The sequence below is a fragment of the Jaculus jaculus genome, chromosome 6 (genome assembly GCF_020740685.1).
Source record: "Jaculus jaculus isolate mJacJac1 chromosome 6, mJacJac1.mat.Y.cur, whole genome shotgun sequence".
NCBI classification, from domain to species: Eukaryota; Metazoa; Chordata; class Mammalia; order Rodentia; family Dipodidae; genus Jaculus; species Jaculus jaculus.
In genome coordinates this window covers 13,229,374-13,246,499 of record NC_059107.1, presented here as the reverse complement: position 1 = coordinate 13,246,499, position 17,126 = coordinate 13,229,374, and the positions used below count along the sequence as shown (strand labels likewise).

General features: G+C 41.8%; 1 protein-coding gene across 2 annotated transcripts in view; it reads right to left on the bottom strand.

Annotated features, from left to right (window-relative positions):
• Positions 1–17,126, bottom strand: part of Sgcd (sarcoglycan delta) — a 538,890-nt gene that overhangs the window by 81,520 nt on the left and 440,244 nt on the right. For both annotated transcript variants that reach the window (XM_045151666.1, XM_004657469.2), the window contains exon 6: positions 12,427–12,499. In XM_045151666.1, coding sequence (XP_045007601.1) covers positions 12,427–12,499 — 73 coding nt within the window. The remainder of the gene's footprint in view (positions 1–12,426; positions 12,500–17,126) is intronic.

Here is a 17,126-nt window from a genome sequence, read left to right as displayed (position 1 = left end):
ATATATAGTCATACACTAAGCCCAATCATAGAATGAAAATCCAAATAAATGAAGCAGGAACTAAAGTATCAGTAGAAAGAGGAGAAAATAAGGGGAGAGTACTAGAAGTAAAAGTAAGAAAAATCTGGGAGATGGAGAAGAATAAAGGGAAATAAGCAAACAGGTTCCGTTACGTTCGTATGTGTGAGTGACCTGTTATATCTTTAAGTCTGTTGAATTGCAGTTGGCCCAGCAGGGTACAGGACCCTGGGATAGGAAATTAGACAAGCTTATCCAGTTCTTAAGGAGATTTGCTTGTTTAGCTCTCAATTATATTACACTGTAGTCTAACAAACCATGGACAGTCCTGGATCAAGAAGAGAGAGGGTGGGAAGAAGATATTCACTGCCTGGTTTGTTTTTAATTCATTTCTGATTCTCAGATGAATTCATGTGAAATCTCTTGACATCTTGTTCCACTAAACTCCCATTAGTCTTTGTTTTGAAAAGGTTAGAACTAGAATCAAACTAGCCTGGCTTTGTGCCAAGATCATGAAAGCTGTAATTAAGCAAGATTCCCTGTCTATATACCCAGCAGGGCCAGCCCACCAAGGGGGCAAAAAGAGGACTGAAAAGCAATTGTGTGATTTAAAAAAAAAACAAAAAAAACTAACTAACCAAACAAGCAAGCAATAACAACAACAACAAAAAACCAATATACCCACACACTTTGCATAATAAATGACAGCAGATGACATTTTAATTAAGATGTAAACAATAACAAGTCACAGTATTCTGCTGAGGCAGAAGGTGCCCTAAGTCAAAAATTTTGTCAAATAAACATATGGCATTCTGCTTACAAAATGGAGACATTAGTGCTTACTTTAATATGTCATGCTGGCCTTGACTACATAACTAAAAGTATAGTTTTACACCTTCCCCACTAAGTATTTTACTGGAGTGGTTTTTTTTCATGATTCAATCTCATATTAAGAATTAATCTAAAATATATAATATTTATTTTTATTTATTTATTTGACAGAGAAAGAGGGAGGGTTACAGAGAATGGGTGTTCCAGGGCCTCCAGCCACTGCGAACAAACTCCAGACTCATGCTCCCCCTTGTGCATCTGGCCTACGTGGGTCCAAGGGAATCGAGCCTGGGTCCTTTGGCTTTGCAGGCAAACACCATAACTGCTAAGATAGCCCTCCAGCCCTAATTTTAATTTTTAAGTAAGTCACTTATCTAAGAGGGTGACAGTGATGTTGCTCACATCTATTTTAGGTTCAGGTGAAGGTGGGTCTGTAGTGACAAATAAAATCAGGTGCCACCGTGCAAGCCATTGATGGCTCCAGCTTTCTTAAAAATAGTCCAGTTACACCTGGTAAGGACATAGGAGAGAGGACTGTGACACACTCTCCTTGCCAGGATACTTCCTCTGCTCTCTAGCTGAGTATGAAAGATTAAACCCAAAACAATTTTGGGGAAAGATATGTATAGCATCATAGGCAGATGTGGTTCCTATTAAAACTGGTTTGAGGGACAAAAATCATGGATGGCAACAGCTTCGTGATGGGTTCTGAGAACATATTGTTCTTTTGCTTTTTCCGAAGTTTTGAATTTCTCATTCGGTTCTGACTGAATGCAGCAGGGAGGACTTAGCTCTTAAAGCTTGGCAGTATCAGCTAAGACCCATGGGGACTGGCATTGTACACCATAATAAAGGCTGCCTTACTCATTGTTGTGAACAAATACTTGACAAGATGCATCTGAAGGAAGGGAAGGACTTACTATCTCTGGGGAAGCATTCCATCATGGTGTGAGAAGTCTGACACAAGCCAGCTGGTCACAGTGTAGTCATCCTCAAGAAGCAGAGGGGGACAGAAAGTGAGCCTGGGCTATATGATCTCAAGGTCAGTCCTCAGAAACTCACTTCCTCTAGCAAGTTTCTACCTCCAAAACCTTCCCGTATCACCATTATCAGCTAAGGACCAAGTGTGCAAACACATGACCCCATGGGGGCTATTTTATTTTACGTTCAATATACAACATTAGCTGATTGACAAACCATCTGCCACTGTGGTCAAAATAAATCAAAGTAAATACATTTCCCCCCCTTCAAGTGTTTATATCAGGGATCCATTCTGTCGCAGTGATAAGAAAGCTGACCTTCAGCCTTACTCCAAGGAATCTTCCTGGAAGCCTGACCACCAATTACCTATCTACAACCCTTTAAAGGCCACCATGTAGGAAGGAAGTGTGGCTCAGTGATAGAATGATTGCCTAGTGTTTGTGAGGTTTCGCGTTTGATCCCTGTAATTGGGGAGAAAAAGTAGACAGATTTGATGTGGGCCCTTCTGCAAACCATGTCTCCTATCCCTAGGAATTGAAGGAGATTTAAAAGGCTAACTCAGGCCTTTTTTTTTTTTTTTTTTTTTTGGCCTCCCTAGCCACATCATAGAAAGTTGGCTATGGAATCACCCCGAATTTTGGCTTCCTTCCAGAATCCAGACTCTCAAAAAAAAAAAAAAAAAAAGTTCAATGATCATTTGCAGTTGATGTCCTTTAAAATCTAATTAGCTTCTTTCCTTCATGCTTGACAGGAGTGGAATCATTAAGACACACACACACACACACACACACACACACACACACACACACACACACACACGAGATAGGAAACATCAGGAAAGCAAGCCACTAGACACAGGCAGAGATGTGCTTTCACTGTCTTTCTGAGTAAGACTCCCCTGTTCCAGCCTGACTTGCCCTGCTATAACTGATACTCATGCTTCCCTGGCCCCTAATGATGGAATTAAGATAAACACAGTAGATGGCTATAGAACATAAGTTATATCTTCAAAACACAGACTCTATCACATTTTTTTTTTTAAATATAGGTTCTCACTATATAGCCCTGGATATCTTGGCAGTTGCTCCATAGACCAGATTGGCCCTCAAACTTACTGTGATCTTCCTGCATCTCAAGTTCTGGTATGGTAGGCACGTGCCACCATGCTGGGCTTGTATCACACATTAACAATAAGTGCTATTGATAGGTCGAACAGAGGGGGCAGGAATATCTCTACTGTTCACACATCTCTTTTCCTTTGCCCCGTTTCTTCTCTTCCTGTCAGGGAATGATGATGAAAAAGGAGATCTAGAGTGAGTGAGCAAGGGAGGAAAGAAAACTGGGTAGGTAAATCTGAGCTCTAGCATTGATGCCAATAGGGGAAGATGGGAACAATAATAGCAGCTGGCGTGCAAGAGGAAGGGAGGGAAGGAGAAAGTAATTCAGAAAGGTAGACTGATCAACATCTTGATGTGTCTTGATAGAAGAGCAAGAGGCATTGTTTTCAAACATGTTCAGTGATCTTATTTGCCTCAGTCTGTGGCTCTTGGACTTCCTTCTTTCCCAGGCCAGCACTGTAGGGGAGGACGCTCAGTGGATAAAGCACTTGCCTTGTAAACATGAGTACCTCAGTCCAATCCCAAGAACCCACGTAAATGCCAGGAATGGTGGCATGCCTTTGTGGTCTCCCAGTGCTGGGTAGGGGAAACAGGAGGATCCCTGGGTCTTGCTAGCCAGCTGGTTTAGACTAATTAGTGGCTGCAGCGTTTAAGGAAGGACAGCTAAGGATGTTCTCTGGCCTCCTGCATGTGCAAGCCCATGTGCACTTGCACACACAGGAACACATATGTAGACACACAAGAGGTGTGAAGGGACAGCTGCAGGGCATTGTCATCCTGAGAAAAGGTGACATAATGGTGTATCATTATAGTCAAATGGGTCTCATTTATGAGGTTGTCTTTTAATGCTAACGTTACATTGATTCTTTGTTGAAATATCCATTTATACGAGAAGTTAATAAAAAATGTTAAGTATAGATGTTAGTTTTGTTTCTTGTTTTTGTCTTTAATTGGGAAGAGAATTATTACCATAATTAGATGGAAACTTTTTACTGGTTGATGCAGTTTTAAAATTTGAGAAAATGTCTTTAAGATGGTCAAAGGAAAGAGAATTGAAGGATTCTTAATGGCACTTTGGCTGGTATTGTTCCTTACATCGCATCCCCAAGGTCAAGGAACTCAGAATACAAATACATATGTCAGCGTCTGTGCCTCTTCCTCTTCCTTCACCTCTTCCTCTTCAGTATTTTTACATATTTTTAAAAGCCAGATTTCCTAAAGTTCTGATATTGTGACTTTTATTTTCTGGAGGGGTAAAAGGTTGTTACCAACCTCCAGTTGATTCCACCTTGAGATTGTGACAAACAGTTTGGCTGCTTAAATTTATAAATCACAGGGATCCAATAAATATTTTGTCAGCTATAGACATTATAAAATGAAATAAAGAAATGAAAGTGATTTATTTTTGTCAACTATGTGAGCCTTGTCAAATCCTTGTTTCCTTATGATATGCACAGACAAAGGAGTTTGGCTTTCTTACTTTCCATTAGAAGATAAACTAAATGCAAAAAAAAAAAAAAAAAAAAAAGAAAAGAGAAAAGAAAAGAAAAGGAAATGAAAATAGAAAAAAAACTATAGAATGTTCTAGGGTATAGTGAGAGTAGTGGATGTATGCTAGAATATCTGCTTTATTACCGTAAGCCTGGTAATATTATGAAGAAAAAAAAAACCAGCAGCAACATAATATCAATTTTTAGTAACTGCAGAATAGGTTTGAGATTAGCACATTTTTCAGCCCTAAATTGCGGGATTGTCCTAAGTTTTGAAAGTTGGAGTAGTCATTAAAACCCTTTGCAACCGTATCTAAAATTGCCTTCACACAATTTACTCAGCAACACAACCGTCAGAAGGAAAATTACATCCTAAGCCAACAGTTTTATAAATGCCCAGAGATGTTTTCTGGGGAGTTATAGCAATGTACTGGATGAGTTGCTCCTCCATTAAGTAGCTAGAGAGATCTTTTGTTTTTAATCCTGGGATGAATGCATTGATTTCTGCATTTTTCTATGTTTTGTTTTTCAACCAAAAGAGCATTTGCTTTGGGCAACCTTACCTAACTGTTCCAGGTAGGGGTTTTTTTTTGTTTGTTTTTTGTTTTTGTTTTTTTGGTCATTCCTTGTTTCCTCTCTCTGCTTTGGTTCATGGCTCTGCCCTAGTAGTTAACACTCTGTATTTTGTTTGGAGGTATAGTTCTACTCATTCTCCTTAACTAGAAGCTATTTGTATTGAGATTTTTTTCTGGTGTGTGTGTGTGTGTGTGTGTGTGTGCGTGTCTGTGGGCAGGTGTGTGTGGAGGCCAGAGGACAATCACAGGAGTGTTATTTAATTTCTTTGAGACAGGGTCATTCATTAGCCTAGAGCTCAACAATTAGGCTAAGATTGCCTGCTCAGCCCCAGGGCTCAGCGCTTCTCTGCCTCCCCCCCACCCAGCACTGGCATTACAAGACTGGGCCACCATGCCTGGCATTTTTACATGGGTACTGGGAAGATACCTCTTTACTGACTGAGCTATCACCCCAGTCTAAATGCTACTTTTAAAAACATTTTTATTAATCAGTATCAGAGGCCAGTAAGCTAGAAAGGGGCTATAAGGGAGGGAGGAGCGGGGAGAGTTTAAGGGGATGGTATTGTGTATATGTAAGAAGATGAACAGATTACTGGGGTGGAATGGCCTACTGGTCAGGGGAAGAGAATGAGTAAAAGAAAGGTGGGGGGAGGGTTAATAAAATTTTAAAATGGTATGAATAGGCCATATGGAAGCCTACCTTTAAGACAATGGCTCACCAAGAAGCCATAAATTGTTACTAGAAAATTTTCATTGCCAGGGATGGGCTACTTTCCAGAGAGTTTTTGAGCAGGGAGGTCCCTAATGCCTTCAAAAAATTACAGGCCATTGCCAAGGGTCTTGGTTTCCCACCAGGAGTAGATGGTAAGGCCCTATTGCTAAAGACTCCACATGCTTGGGTTGCAAGGCCACTGAGAAATCAAGCTGGAGCTGAGCTGAAAATGTCCTTCTTGTAGACCAGCTGACAGAAAGCTGGAAAAAGTTACACTGCATGCAGCTCCATGGGAGAGAAAGAAGTCATCAGTGAGATAAATAAAGTAGACACTGCAAGCCTTATATTTGGACAGCCAGGCCAAGTGAGCCAACAGGTGCAATAGTGGCACGTCTGATAAAGGGAAGCTAATCATTCTCTAAGTAGACTAGAGGCCTGCTCTGTGGTTCCTTCCAAGCTTTGGGGGACTATTTAAGGGAGCAGAGTAAGACCCCTGAAGACAGCAGTCTGTATTGTATGCCCATGTCCCTGTCTTCACACTCTCCCTGACATGTGGCTATGACATAGGAGTCACCGTCCAGCCCATATTCTTCTGGGATCAGAATTCTACCAGGCAATGGCACAGCTGAAGTGAATCCCAGAGCAGCACAGCATTCAAAGGCCGCTTCAGTTCCTACAGCAAATACATACGCAAAACCACCGAGCAGCCTGCGTCCTGCCTCAGATCACGGGCAGTCTGAGGTCAGTGGTTTTCCATTTGTCTTTATGCAGACACAGGAACAAAATGACCCAAGCAAGTAAGCAATTTGTGCATTCACATCCCAAGACCGTGCATTTATTAAAGAACGATTGCTATTCCAGGTCAGTTTCTGTTATTTCAAAGGATGGCACAGGGCTGGGTGTATTTTAACATAGTCTCGCATCTGGAACGTGTCATTATTTCAGAATTACCCCGCAGGGCAAAGTCAAAGAACGCTGCTGGGGAGGGATGCAGGTCAAAGACCTTTGTAGCATTCATTATGTGTCTGGGAGAAGCAACCTTTTGGTGTAAATTGGAGCCCAAATATGAATAATACACAATATCTTAAGCCAAGATTGCAAAACAGTGATGACAGTGACTCTGAGAAGAAAAGCGCTAAACCAAAAACGTTGCAAAGGGCGGGGGGGGGGGGCAGGGGAGTGGAGGAGGGGGGCTTCCTCCTCTGCATGAACGGGGAGCTCCTGGGAAGATGTGCCGCAAGCCTCGGCTCGGGGTTTCATTAACCAGTGACAACCTGCGGAAGCACAGCGTCAACAGAGCAGAGCCCCGGCCGCCAAGACACAGGTCTGGGGTCAGAGGTTATCCCAGAGGAAAAGCATGTTCTCACTTCTGATAGTTTGGATAAGTGAGGGATGGGGACATTTAAATGATCGCTTGCTTATTTTGACAAAGTCCACTGGCTTTGCATTAATAACAAGTTAAATTGGGAAAATCTATGTCTATAACATTAAAGCAGAAAACAGGACCTCACTAACAGCATTCTGGTTTAACCACAACGAAAGCTACAAATTCCACATCTCGTTTTGCTCTCATTTTGTTCGTTTGTTTTTTGAGGTAGGCTTTCTGACCAGACAGACCTGGAATTTACTCTGTCGTCTCAGGGTGGCCTCGAACTTACAGTGCTCCTTCTACCTCCATCTGCCAAGTACTGGGATTAAAAGTGTGCCCCATCCTGCCTGGCTTTAACAATCCCTTTGAAAATATATTTTAGATCTATTAAGACAGGTGACTGAATCTCTTGAAGCCATTTTAATGTGGAGTATACATTAAGACTATAAGATGATAACACTGGAGTGGACTGAGTGAAGGGAATGATCTGTATCTATATCTATATATGTATGTATATATATTTTAAATCTCTTGCTTACATGTAAAATTATTTTAAAACAACATGTTACAATAACTGTTTGGAGATAGAAGTGAACCAACCTTCTTTACATACCAGGGGTCCATGACTGGCTGGAGGCCTCAGGGTCTGTTGGGTCCATGGATACCTGACTCCCAGTACTGTGCCCTCTGCCCCCTGCTGGGTTAGCCCTAGGGGTGGGCCTAGCTGCTTCCCTAAACATTTCACTGGGATACACATGCTGGGGCAAGTTCAGGGGTTTTGCTTAAACTACTTTGCTTCCATGAATCCCAAGACACATTAAAGTTCATGGTCATGAGGGTGGCCAAGTGAGACTGTTTCAACTCTAACTCAGAGGCCAGAAGGCATGGGTACCAAGTTCATTACCTGCTTGCTCAGTACACAAAGTTGGCATCACACAATTGGACAGAGGAAAATGTGTCACCATGAAACGGACAATAAGTGAGACACATGCACAGACATATGGGCCCGAGTTATCGATGAGCCACCGATCTTTCCAAACGGTCAAAGATGGGTCTATAAGGGATTGTTAGGAAAAAGAAAACAAAACTACAAAGATGAAAATGCTAAATTGTGACATTCTATATCCCCAAATAAGCTCAGAAAACTATGATGTGAACAATGGGAACAAACAGAAGAGTTTTAGAATAACAAATGGAAATATTTTGATTCTTATCAGAAAATTTTATTTCTACCGTCTGTAGAATTTTCCTATAATTCTATAATAAGCAATGAAATGCAGCTCTTGCCTGAAGTTCTTGTGTGTTTGGTTCTACTACCTTTTGATTTAGATATTTAAATATTTTAAAGGTAAGTTTTAGAGTTTCCCATAGATTTTTTTTTTTTCTTGAGACAGGGTCTCATGTAACCCTGGCTGACCTCAAACTTTCCATGTAACCCAGGATGATCTTGGACTGCTTGTCCTCTTGCTTCCATCTTCAAAGTACTGGGATTACATTTGTGAGCACTGTGGTTGGTTTGTGTAGTGCTGGTAATTGAACCCAGGGTTTTGTGCATGCTTAGGCTGATAGGCTACCAGCTGAGCCACAACCCAGCCCTCATCATGGACTCTACCCAGGCATTATAAGCATGACCTTATGCTATAAGCAAACTCTCTGGTCTGTATTCTTTAGGGTCCACATCTCCAAAATGGGCTAATGCTTAAAGAGTTGTCCTTTTGGGCTGGAGAGATGGCTCAGCAGTTAAGGCACTTGCCTTCAAAGCCTAATGACCAGAGTGCCCTAATAAAGCCAGATGCACAAAGTGGGGCATGTGTCTGGAGTCCATTTGCAACAGTTGGAGGCCCGGGAACACCATGCTCTTTGTCTGTCTCTCTCTGCTTTCAAATAAATAAATTTAAACTTTTTAAAAAAAAAAAACAAGAATTGTCCTTTTAATATATTATATTAATTTCATGTGTTTATGGGGAACAGTGTGCTAACCTGACATGGATTATAATGATTCCTTTGATTGCAATCATCACATTAGCTTTTGTGTCTCCTTTTGTATTGGTAACCTTTGAATTCTTCTGAAAGGCCCAAGAATTCAGAAGCCCAGAAATACTATCATGCTCCAAAGGGAGCTTAAGTGGGCCCCTGCATACCTCAAACTCCAGGCTTTACTCTCTGTTGGAAGCAAGTAAAGAATCCCTCTTCTCATTATATCAGAGCCCGCTCCTAATATAAAACTAGGTAAAAAGGGCATGAGATAGCCCTCAAGGATGGGAAATGAGTAATGAAGTGAACCACTTATTTGGTTTCTGTAAATAGCCTGCACCATAAGCCTTAATAGCCCACACTGTAAGCCTTAGTAGCCTGCACCATAAGCTGTAGCAGCCTGCCTCAGACCACCAAGGTCATAGGAGGCTGATACCATACTCTGCTACCCCCACCTAAGGACCTGCGCAAATGCTGACCTCCAAGGTCATAGGAGACTGGTACCACACTCTGCTACCCCCACCCAAGGACCTGCGCAAATGCTGACCTCCAAGGTCATAAGAGACTGATTGGTCCACGAGGGGCTTGAACAAATTAAACTAATTGGCTTAGAAACTATGGGGTGGCTCGCACCCCGTGGGCTCCTGATATTAAAAAAATGATTGGTCTAATGCACAGGCTTTGTTAGAAACCCTATATAAAAACTGCCCCGTTCCTGCATTCGGGGCTCTGCAGTCCTCTACCCCTGTGCGGTGTACGACTGTGGGCCCCAGCGCGCTTGGAATAAAATCCTCTTGCAGTTTGCATCAAGACCGCTTCTCATGAGTGATTTGGGGTGTTGCCATATCCGGGCAGAGCGTGGGGTCCCCCTCCTGGGGTTCCTTCACTTCTACCTCTCTTTTTGTAATAAGAAATAAAATGTAGCATATAACATTAGAATTTCTCCTCTGTAATTATGTTCAGTACCTGCTATTCCACTTTCCCTCGCTCCTTGCCTGTCCTCTGCCCTATCTGAAATGACCACTATTCTAGTGTCTACTATTAAGCAATCAACTGTTTTTTTAGTTTTTGGCTTTTTGAGGTAGGGTCTTGCTCTAGCCTAGACTGACCAGAAATTCACTATGTCATCTCAGAGTGGCCTTGAACTCATGGTGATTCTCCTACCTCTGCAATCAACTTTTGTAACATATGACTGATATCAAACACAGTTTGTCTTTTTTGTAACTAGACATTTCCTCCAACATAATGTCCTCTAGTTTCACCCATATAACCAAAGATGAAAAAAAAAATCTTTTATGGCTAACCAATATTCTACCATGCTGTGAAAATGAAAATATGATGAAAGTCACTTTGGAAGAGCTTTACAAGGTGGAATCCAGAGGTCATTAGGAAGTAGGATTTATGTGGGATTCTGGACACTGGGTAGGATGTGAACTTCTTGGTCACCTCTACCCTTTCACAGTAGACATTGGACAAATAGACAAATTCCACTGTGCTCTGAGGCTCAGGAGTCTAGGGTAGCACTTGGCCAACTGAACGTCCTCCCCAGCCCAGCCAAGCCCATTAGCTCTGCTCACTACTATGGGCCTGTCTGTACCATGCTACCAACAAACTCTCATCTCTACAATATTGGAAACATGTTTCAAGACACTTGTACTGAAATTGTATGTTTTTTTTTGTCTTTATCTTCTCATGCAGTTCCTGTTCTTCTCATGTAGTTCCGGCCCATGGAAACTCACACGTTCCCTGCATTCTTTGGAACACTCTAGATCTGGAGCTCCTGCACTGCATACAGTTCCTAAGATTAAAGTGAAATCTTTCTACTTTTGCATTTTCTGGGTTTGAGTTCATTGACATTCCGCATACGCCACACTTTCTCTGCCCATTCACCCAACAAGGGGTAATGGGCTTGATTCTGTCTTGCCTGTTACGAATCTTCTTGCAGTGATTGTGGGAGTGCAAGTATTTGTTTGAGGTACTGACTTCACTAGACACACATGCTCACAAAACATGCACAACACACACACACACACATTCTCCGCATACACCTGCCCAGAGCAATGAGACAGCTGGGTTTGGAGCAGCAGCGGCGCTGTATGTGGGGTTTCTCTGAGAAAAGTTTCTCATTCACCAACAACGACCTCCTTCCCTTGTAGGAATCTAGCCCCTGTATTAAAAAGACACTCTAGTTTTGGAGTGAGATCACCTGTTTTCCTCTGTCCAGCATGTCTCTGTTAACAGAACACGAGCCCTCACATGGCGGTTGGCACTTTAGAAAAAGCACAGCACTGGAGACTACACCCTGGAGGAGAGATGTGCTCTATGCAACGCGCACACCTTGGCCTGTGGTTAATATCCAGCATAGAATAGCTGTTTGATGTCATTTAGATTCAACTGGTTGCTTTTAGGTGAAAGAATGACTACAAACGGAAGCTCATAATCTCCGAATTCTTTATGGTTATAATAACATTCTGGAATTTACAGTTATATTTGCATCTGCACACTGCTATTACGTGTTTCTTGCTGTAGTCCAGTGGATAGTGCTTCGATGTGTGGAGGGGTTCTGAATCTATGCCCCTGTCTATCTGTCTGTTGTTCCTTTGCTCTCTGCACAGTTGTGAGTACAAAATACATAGCATCTCACAGATCTCCTCTGGCAAAGCCTCACATTCATGGATATTTGAGAATGAACAACAGTACCTGGAAGGGCTAGAGCATGTAGTTCTAGCAACACAACACCCCAAGGAATAGACAGTTTCTGGGACTGGGGAGATAGCTCAGGGTGAAAGGCAGTTGGTTGCAAAGCTTTCTGGCAGTGGAACAATTCTCCAGTACCCACGTAAAACCAGATGCACAACAAGGCACATGCATCTGGAGTTAATTTGCAGTGGCAAGATGCCCTGGTATACTCATTCTCTCTTCATCTCTATCTCTTCGTCTCTCTCAAATCAATACAATTATTAATAAAAAAAAGAAATAGTTTGTGATATTGGAAAACACCTGCTTCTTTTACATAGCACTTTTTTGGGGTGCTGTGATCATCACCAATTACTGAGATTTTTTTTGTAACCCCACTGGTTTGTAGCATCACAACATCCAGCAGCAAACACACATTATTGGTGCATCAACCTAAATCCCACAGCTACAAAGCTGGCAGCCCCTTGCCCTTTAATTTCCTTAAGTAATTAGAGACAAAATGTTCTCTCAGCTATCATTGTCTGCAGTGATTCTCCAACCCCTCCCAGCTCATATCTTTTAATACATGGTAAGTATCATTATTCAAAATAAAGCCCTAGGCTAGTTGCAGATACAGGAAGTAGCCACTAATCAGAGTGTGAAATCCAAGTCAGAAGCTTACCTTAGCTCCTTGAAGGGGTCAGCTCTGACATTAGGTGTTTCTATGGATTTGGGGAAGACTGTGCCCTCAGCTCCTACAGACAAAAGAGAAAAGCACTCAGACATTGGGGTGTGGAGGAATCGCCTAGGGGTACAATCAGTACCCTGATGAGAGCTAAAAGTAGTGAATCTATTATGCAACCCAATATGCATGCATTTTGCCACTGGCTTCAGGGCTCCTGAGAGGAGAGTGTTGAATCAGCTCATTGGAGCAACCTTCAAAAAGCTAAGGGACATCTTTTGAAAGGGCTCTTGCTGAGATGAGCCTGACGCCATGAGGCAAATTCCATCTTACTTTCACAAAGAGAAAAAAAAATATTGTAAAAAGAGATGCCTAGAAATGGTAAGCTCTAATGCTTGTTGCCTATAAACCAGCAATAGTCACCGAACTGGAAGAGTTTGTAAAGACTGCAGCTGAAGCCTCCCCTGCAACGCAGCACACGCCACTGAACACCGCGGTATCTTAGCCGTGGGTTAGATGGTGGTGGTGTTTGCTTAATGACAAGTCTTTTTTTTTTCCCCCAGTAAATAAAGTTCTACATTATTATCTTGAAAAGTTAAGCAAACAGAACATTATGAGAGAACATTCAAGGTTCATTGCTTTTATACTTTTGAGTGTTGACACGGATCCCCCAGCTCCATCTAGACATTTAGCTCTGGACTTCTCTAAGCCTTTATCTGTCTGACATGTCAACACCAGCCAAACCTTCCCCGCCACAGAAGATGCTGTTCGTCTGCTCTGTGAGTTCTCGCACGGATTTCAAAGTATTTAGCCCCCGTTTTATCACAGATAATTTCTTGGACATTGGTTTTTGAATGAAACTTAGCTGAGATAGTATCCTTTTCTCTGAAGTAAATAAGTTTAGTTTTATAAATTTGGTGTACCTCCTTGGATGTTGTTAAGAAAGTGGAATGTCTTGTATTCGTGTGCAAATTTCTCAAATCCTCTTGCATTATTATGTCTAGAAACCATCTATTACTACTATCGTTCCGTGAGTCTTAACCTGATGTGATAATGGGTCCATAAAAATGAAGTCGTTTCTTTGCTTACTCGTGACTTCTAATGTTCAATCTTTTTGATACTGCAAACATAAGCAGAAAATAAAGCCTTGACTTACCATTACATATGGTTATTAAATGAATAGCTTTATGATTACAAGTAACTTTTTCTAAGATAGCATTCTGAATAATTCCTAAAGACTCTATTACACACACGTGTGTGTGTCTGTGTGTGTGTGTGTGTGTGTTTATACATATGTAATAGCTCATTTTTTTCTTCCTGTAGCAACTTCATAAAATTGCCATTTGCAGAAGGCATAGAGATGCTAAATGTGGGGCCATTTAAGACCTTCGTAGCCTGAAGATATCTTCACTTTTTAAGACTCTATTGTTTCATATCATTTCAAACACATTGAAATATGCACATAAAGAATTTTTACAAGTTCTTAATGTAAATTTCAAAGGATGTTCAAGTTTCCTTATGCATAAATCATTAACTTTGCTCCTGGGATTTCAACATTACACTAGTCTGCATAACTAAAAAAGGATGGATTAGACTAGAAGTTATCATGTAGCTATTGTTACACATGCATTAAATTCGATGTGGAAGAGTATATTAATTTTCCTTTGCTGTTACCAAATACTGGACAAAAGGCAACTTAAGGGAGGGAGGGTTGGTTTTGGCTCATGGTCCTAGGGTATGGTCCATTACAGTGGGGAAGGCATGGTAGCAGGATCTTGTTCACACACAAGAGGCTCAGGAACCAGAAAGAGGGAATGCCAGCATTCAAGCAACTTTCTTCTTTTCCCTTTTGTATTCATTCTGGGGCCCCAGCTCATGGGATGGTAGAGCACACATTCAGGGAGAGTCTTATCCCATCAGTAAATCTCTCTGGGAAAAAAAAAATCCCCTTTCACATACACACAAGTATATCTCATTAACCTTCTAGACATTTATTAACCCTGTTGAGTTGATAATTGATAACTGTCATGATGATTATACATTCGGCAGCTCCAACATTGCTGGGATCTTTGGAGGCATGCATAAGCCATGGGCACTTTGGAGGCACCAAGGATTAACCAGCCTTGCGGAAGTCACAAGGTGATGCTGTCCAGGCTGAATGAGACCCTGAAACACACCTGGACCCACTGCTTGGTGACTGTCATCCACGGGCCCTGAGCCGTTCCCATCTGTCCCTACTGAACTGCACAGGGGCTTCCCTTTGAACTCCTTAATGCTTGGTCATTGGGACTTTAGTTTCTAAGTTGAAATTAGAAAGAACAATTACATGTTTCAGTAAGGCAAACAGTTGTTTGTTTGGTTACATTATCTGCATTCTTTAATTACAGATGAAATCTCTGCTTCTTCTGCTCAGAATGTTATGAAAACAGAAGGAATATTACCTCTATTTATATTAGCCTTAATTGCCTTGCTTATCCATGCCACACACTGCTCTGCCCACGAATGGCCTTTACTGTATGAACTCTTAGTGTAACTGTGGGGCTTGTTGCTACACCCTACGCCATTCACAACCCTACCCTCATTTCATGGAACAGCTGCAGCCAGAGACTTCACCTGTTCCACAAATTTTGGATCATGTAGAATATGTGCACATGGTAGAAAGACATCACATTAAATCAGACCAATTACCCAAACACAAGGCATATCATTTGCTTACTTGAAATGAACCTTAAAAGCCTAGACCAGTTCTTTGTCCCAAACTCCACTGACTGTTTCTTCATTTGCCAAAGATCAAGATAAGAACCCACTCATATGCTACTTAATTTTTCCACCTGGCTGACCTAGGCTCTATTTGGTTATGGCTGGTGATTCTTAGCTCTGTCAATCCTCTGAGCTACTCCAAGTGGAAAATAAGAGACCATGATAGGGTCATTTAACATACTACAGTGCTCACTAACATAATGGGGAAAGAACATTGTCTCCTTTGAATACCAGAGCTCAGGAACATGTCTTTCTCTCCTTCAAAACAACTTTTCTGTCTTCCTGGCTAGGAGGACATCTTGTTCCCAGTCACATCCCCATTGTACAAGCACACATTGGGCCCTCAACAAATGTCTGTGAAATGTCCTTTGAGCATACACCACCTGAAACGTTTATTTGCTTTGTACTCATTCTGTTTTTGCAAGTAGGTCTTAAGCTCTGGGAGGGCAGGGACAAGGTTATATACTGACATTAGGCTTTTCATGCTTTGATCGAATGGATTTCTAATTGATACTGCAGCTACTATGAGAGAACTCATTTGCTATTATAAGATTCCTTGCAAAGCTTTCAGTTGAGCGTTCAAAAATCACAATCTAACATGTTATTTTAATTTCACCTATAAAATGAAAAAAAGCATGCCTCTAATAAGGAAATAAGAGCTGGACAATATGAAATACGTCTTTAAAGTCTTGTCATTCTTCTTCATTTACCAAGGAACCACTCATCCAACAAATAAGATTGGCACTAAAGGATATGGATATGACAGCCACAGATATAGTGAGTAAACATATATGAACATCTGTTCCACCTTTGGCACCCGGGCCTGAGTTCTTTGCATCTTCAATGCCAGGCTACCATAGTGTGAATGTGGAATGCCCCCAGTAGGCTCATGTTGCAGTTACCTTCTCACTGCTACCATAGAGCACCTGACCAAAATAATCTCAGAGGCGAAAGGGATTACTTTGGCTTACAGTCTTGACGGGAGGCTTCACGATGGCAGGGGAAAGCATGACATAAGCAGAGGCTGGGCGTCACCTCTGCCACAGCAGGTGGAAAACAGCAGCAGGAGAGTGAGCCCAGCTCTAAAGACTGCCCAAAAAACAACTCCTTTAGCCAGGCTCCACCTCCCACATTGCCTTCAGCTGGGGACCAAGCATTCAAAACACACGAGTTTAAGGGAAAAATATGATGCAAACCACCACAGCTCAGATGTTTGTGGCATGCTTGGTCTTCAGCTGCTTACCATTGGTCTTTGGTCAATTTTAGACACTTTAGGAGAGGAGCCTTGCTGGAGAAAGTAAGTCACTGAGGTCACAATGGGGGGGGTATATCTTTTCTTTCTCCTGCTTCTTGGCTACTATTAATTCCACCATATGCTCCATTTGCCATGATGTTTATGCCTTGTCCCATGCCTGGCTATACTGAGCCACATGACCATAGACTAAATCCTCTGAGACTGTGTGCCGTAATAAATCCTTTCTCATTTAACTTTTCTTTTTTTAATATGTATTTGTCTACAATCAGATAAAGTTAACCAACAACACAGGCCAGTGTGGCCCTGCTATATGGCAAGGCAGAAAACACCAGAGGGATGTCTCTGAGTGAAATTGCTGGCAAAGAAAGACATGATATTGACACTCCTACGACTTCCATCATCTCACCCGATACCCTTTGATTAAGTTTGTTACTGTGATTTCACCAGTGGGGTCCCTGTATCCCATATAGCAAGAAGCTATACTTATTGAAAAGGATCCCCAGTGGCCAGTAACACAACCTGTCATGTGTGAAGTGACCTTGGGTATGACACCTGTGCTGCTCAGCTTCCTGCTCTGGGAAAAAAGGAATATAGAACCTTCATCTACCAGAGACCTCGGGAGACTGAATGAGACCTCTCGTGCACAACAATTTGTAGATAATATTTAATAAAGTACTACTACCAG